The sequence below is a fragment of the Mizuhopecten yessoensis genome, unplaced genomic scaffold, assembly GCF_002113885.1.
Source record: "Mizuhopecten yessoensis strain PY_sf001 unplaced genomic scaffold, ASM211388v2 scaffold3805, whole genome shotgun sequence".
Classification (NCBI taxonomy): domain Eukaryota; kingdom Metazoa; phylum Mollusca; class Bivalvia; order Pectinida; family Pectinidae; genus Mizuhopecten; species Mizuhopecten yessoensis.
In genome coordinates, this window is record NW_018405228.1 from 502,882 (window position 1) to 508,405 (window position 5,524).

Sequence of the window (5,524 nt, forward strand, 5' to 3'; positions counted from 1 at the left end):
GTAATAACATATACAAGGTGTAATAACATATACAAGGGGTAATAACATATACAATGGGATAATAACATATACAAGGGGTAATACCATATACAATGGGGTAATAACATATACAAGGGGTAATAACATATACAAGGGGTAATAACATATACAAGGTGTTATAACATATAGGTAATAACATACAAACGGTAACAACATATACTAGGGGTAATAACATATACAAGGGGTAATAACATATACATGGGAAAATAAGATCCAACGTCCTCCAGTGAAAATAATATGTTTAGAGCACGCTGGACATAAAATGGAATATACCAGTGAAATGCAAAAATTTGACTGAGCGAAGCATTCTTTGTAACAAAGTATTGAGCCTAAATTAAAAAAGATAATAAGAAATATTTAAACTTGAAAACAAAATATATCTAAAATACATTAAATTGACATCAGATTTGTGGTATTGCCATTGTATTCCCAGACAAGTTCTGATTGTCAAAATTTCTTTCAAGGTTTGTCTTGATTAATGAGGTGTTTTTATGCATATATAGCAAGCATCTTTTTCCCAGCATTTTATATTTTTCCCTTTGTAAACATTTGTTCAAAATAACCAGATTTGACAGTTGTGTTTTCACAGTAAATTGATTATGACAGTTAAGCATAAGAATTTGTGATTCTCAGGAATATTGTTGTTGTTCCTTTTAATGGTAATGCTTCAATTAACTTTTCAATCCTCAATGCTTGACTTTAAATTCTGAACAAGAAAATGTCCTTATTTTGATATGAAATGTTGAGTAAAACACAAGTTTAGATTATAAATTGCACCCAATTATCTTTCAGATTTTGAAAACAGATTCAGATTTCACAATGCAAATGAGTGTCCACCTCCGGAGCCATTTAGTAAAATCAACAAGACATATCCAAGTAAAAATCCTAGAAATCCAGGTAAAAACACAGGTAAGTTTGACATTGTTCTCAGGTACATGTAGGTTTGAAGTGATTACTCATTGACATGCTTCCAAATGCAAAAGTGATCTAGTTTTCATATCCTCATAGATGTGTATACTTTCATGATAAGACACGATTCCTTACAAAAAAATCAAGGTCATCGAAAGGGGTCAAAGGTCAAACAATGCTTGTATAGTGTGTGTTGACATTAATTGGCTTTCATCTCTGGGTCATGGTCACAAAATTTTCTGTTGTTCCAAAATTAAAAAGGGAGAGACTATTAGTGTTGTATAGAAAATAAAAAGATAAATACTGGTATAAAATATGTATGGTATGCCATTCTGGTTATGAAACCTTAGTTGTGGGTATGACATATTTTTAGGCTCAGAAAAAACATCCTAATAAAGGAATGAAATCTGTGTAAAGCTTTGATCTTGCAAAGTGTTATTTTCACATTAATATTAGGAAGAACTGGAATGTGTCAAAGGGTTAAAAATCAACCTGCTTGATGCCTGAGGCACCCAATCCAGGTGTAATTTTTTGTACAAACATTCCCGGGGTAAGAACATTATGTTGCTCATTTATAATTTAGAAATATATGTTTCTGTATAAAATGTAGTATGTAAAACTGAGTTAAATCCATGATGTGTACAGTGAGAATCTACAATCTTTCTAGCTTTATGCTATGTCTGCTATTTCAGGAGCGAGGGCACCTCCACCGCCCCCTCCAAAGTGACAAGTTTGATGACCTAGGATTAATTCATCAAAACCTCTATATGCAAAAGACTGTGTTTGCATTCAATTCAAGTGAAGTGCAATGTGCATTACTTGTAGCTCAGGCAAGGACAAGTCTACAAGCAACAGTCATTAATTTGTATTCTAGTTCCGATCAACAGCAGACATCTAGGATCGTTTTGTTCTATGAATTCGGTCGTTGACCTGTGTATTTGTTCAGCAACCTTTATATCAGATCAACGCTTGCGGTGTGTTCATCCGGACAGTTCATGGGGAAGCTCCAGATTAGGGAAAAGACAATTATCAAGTTTCCCAAAGGGAGATAATCCTGTTTCTTTTATTAACATCTGACAGCTCTTGGTATAGAACAAACGTCAGTTGATTGTCAGGTGTATATAAAACTCACATCAACATGTCAATTTTGTATTTTTCTTTGAAGATATTACACTGTTGATTTCTATTTATATGTTTTTGTTTGCTTAATATGAATATATCCATGAAAATCTTGCACACCTACAACTGGTTTTCAATCTTTTGTAAATTATTCTCATTACTTTAATTAACAGACATTTCTTTTGAGGATATTAAGATGAATAGCAAACTATGCAAAAATGGCATCTGCTATGGTGTAACACTTCTATTTTATTGTAAGACTGGAAATTGCCAGTGATGGAATATCTGCAGAGCAGTAGAGAATTGACACTGTCACCATCAGTTTTACGTACACCTTGACTGATCTCCTGGTCTGTTCTGTAGTTTGTCATCTGTGATATGTAAAATTAAATTTGTTACATTTATACACCTATGTTCTTCATCATGAGTGCTGTTATATTTACATATTTATATGTATTTGTACTATCTACTTAAACTTATATGAGGAGGGAGAGCCTGCCCTCACATGACCATTTACCTGTACATTCTGCTTTGCGATTGCCATGCATAGCTAAAATAAAACTCCACAAAGTGATGCTTGGACATGCTTCAAGCCAAACAGTAGTGCGATGCTTGCCCGTTAGGCTTGTGTTCTTTTCAAATGAAATTTGTAAAAACTACATATGTCGGCTCAGCTTACTTAAAAACCATGTTATAAAATTTGAGAAAAGAATAAATCTTTATAAAGCTTAAAATATTCAAGTTGGCACACACCTTGCATGCAATTTGCCACTCGTTTAAAACCAGTTTCAAATATTTCTTCATGTCTTGTTTGTAAATTTTCAGTTAGATGCTGATTGATAAGTGTTTAAAGAAAATCAATATCCACCATGAAAAAAATGTGTATTAATGGCGCAGATTAATACTGAAATATTTAGTTAAATGTATTGTATGGTGTTGAATTTTGATACAAATTCCATTTTTATCAGGAGAAGTAACTACACATCAGATTTTTTTATCTTTAACTTTGATGTAAATTTTTTAATTTACTCAACCATTCCTTCTTGTGTATAGCACAAATATTTGTTTTGCAACATAACTGACTATATGATTAATATATATAAAGTTCAGCATATTATAGTATGATAATAATGTTATATACTAAGGATTTTAATTCAAAGCTAACTGTAATACAGAAATTAAATCTTGTTGAAATTGTTTTCAAAAAGCAATACTTTATAGCATGTTATACTCTAAGATTTAATTGAGATTAAAAAAATTGGCAGTGTAGGGTGACATTGTCTTAACAAAAATATTTCTGGTCATTTAATTTAATTTTTGGGAAATTAAAATAAAATGTTACACCTGGAAAGAAAGGCTATCTTCCTTATAATATCAAACTGCTGCTTGATATTATAAATCTTTGATGAAACAGATATTTAATATGATATCGAACAGATTTATCTGTTAACAAATTTTTCTAATGGGCAAAATTCTAAAAATATTGTCCCTTTTTTGTACACTGACAAGAAACGAAATTAATCCAATTAAGTTTAAACATTTTAATTAATATTAGCAAATCATTTTTATTTCAATTTTTCATAGATCTACAATTATCTGGGAAATATACCCACCCCACAACTACATAATGATAATAAGATATTATTTATTGAAATTTTATCATCAATACATTCCAAAACCTTTGATTGATCTTATGACAAATTTGTCATAAAATCTGATATCAATCTTGTTTCAGACTCCATGAGAATGATTTAAGTGACTCTGGCTCAGAGTGGAAGTAAAGAGTTTTTGTGACAGATTTTGCTTTCATACCTTTCACAAATACAGTATTTCTCAAATATTTTACTTTATTTGACAAAAAAGACATGTAAGTTCCTCGTTGAAAATAACATTGAAGTAAGGTTGATGTTGGAATATCAATATTTGCAATCTTTGGTATGAAATAAGTTAATTAGTAGTTTATCTATAAGAATAATAAAAAGAGGAATAGAAATGATTTTTTTTTTTAAAAGTGACTTGCAAAATTCAATTCTTACAATGATACGAACTCGTGACATTTCATATACATGGAAATGAGTAACTATACAATTTGCTATGTTAAGCTGATTGTTAAAGGTTTAATGGTTTACATTACTTTATACCTTGTAATTGCCCATATATGTCATGGGAGGATTTTAATATGAAATTCTTATAATTAGATGCGTATGAAAAGAGAATCACGGGAGCAGTGTCCAATATATATTCTCAAATTATTATTCCCAGAAATTATAACTATAGTTCACATATATCAAAGACGTTTATTGTAGGAAATCCTAACCCAAGTTTCCTCTGTCCATGTCACAAGACATTTTGACAGATATATGTCTGGTGTGGGGCCGGAGGAAACTTGGGCTAAGGAAATCTATGAGAGTATATAACGTTATAGTATTACTAGCTGTTTAAGAATTAGGGGATATACATTTATTGTCCAGATGCCTTTTAGTCCTTGTGATTTCAGTTATACTATGATCATGTCCTAGAATATATATCTTAATATGAAAAACCTATACATGCCCAGAGGATTGAAATGAGAGGAATGTAATACTATCCTCGTTTAAAGTAGGTATTGGTACGTAATTCCATGCAAATGTGATTAAGATTGATCATGTCAGCTCAATAAAATATTTCATTATGTTTTCAGATTTTTAATTAAAAATATTTAAAAGATTTAATTTAAAATATTAGAACTAAAGTTGATATACTACCAGGTAATACACATTTTATCTTTGTATACAAGATTTAATTCCCACTCATTATGGCCTATGGTTATGGATAATTGATAGCTTGGGGGGGGGGGGGGGGGGGGGGGGGAGTGTTTCATTTGATTCAATTTACCTCGCTTCCTTCATTGGATTGGACAAATACGAATTTTGTGTTCAACATATGATAAATTTATTATGTTGATAACGAATGGGTGTATATATGTATAAGAATTACAGTAGGCAGGAGATTTTATTGTTTGAATGGTTCAACATTTCAAATGATTTTCTTATTGGCATGAAAGGAATCATAATTATATGTAGTATTTATTTTATTCATCTTGATTTATCCCAACTAACCAATGTTATCACATTTACCATGAATGACTAATTCCTGTTATGTTTATGAAAAATAATTAAAGAGGTATGGCGGAAAACTGCCCGTATTTCCCTAAGTCTGCATTTATGAAAACGAGAAAAAAAATTAAGGAGTAAAGCATTTCGGGTAGCAAAAATGCATACAAAAGATACAAAACCAATTGAATATGAATTTTGAAACTGCTGAGAAATTAGGTATTGCTAATATGATACTGCAAATATAGCCATATACACTATATCTATAAAAGTGATGGGGTTTCCCGGACTTAAAAAATTACTTTCAACACTTTCCCATCCAAGGACCAACTTTTGAACAAACTTTTTGTGACCGTGATCTAAAA

At 31.0% G+C, this 5,524-nt stretch overlaps 1 protein-coding gene across 2 annotated transcripts in view; it reads left to right on the plus strand.

Moving 5' to 3' along the window:
* LOC110448042 (basic proline-rich protein-like) overlaps positions 1–4,904 on the plus strand; it is a 36,605-nt gene extending 31,701 nt beyond the window's left edge. For both annotated transcript variants that reach the window (XM_021494073.1, XM_021494074.1), the window contains 2 exons: positions 832–948; positions 1,641–4,904. In XM_021494073.1, the coding sequence (XP_021349748.1) occupies positions 832–948; positions 1,641–1,675 (152 nt within the window). In that variant the 3' untranslated portion in view covers positions 1,676–4,904. The remainder of the gene's footprint in view (positions 1–831; positions 949–1,640) is intronic.
* The last annotated feature ends 620 nt before the right edge of the window (positions 4,905–5,524 follow it).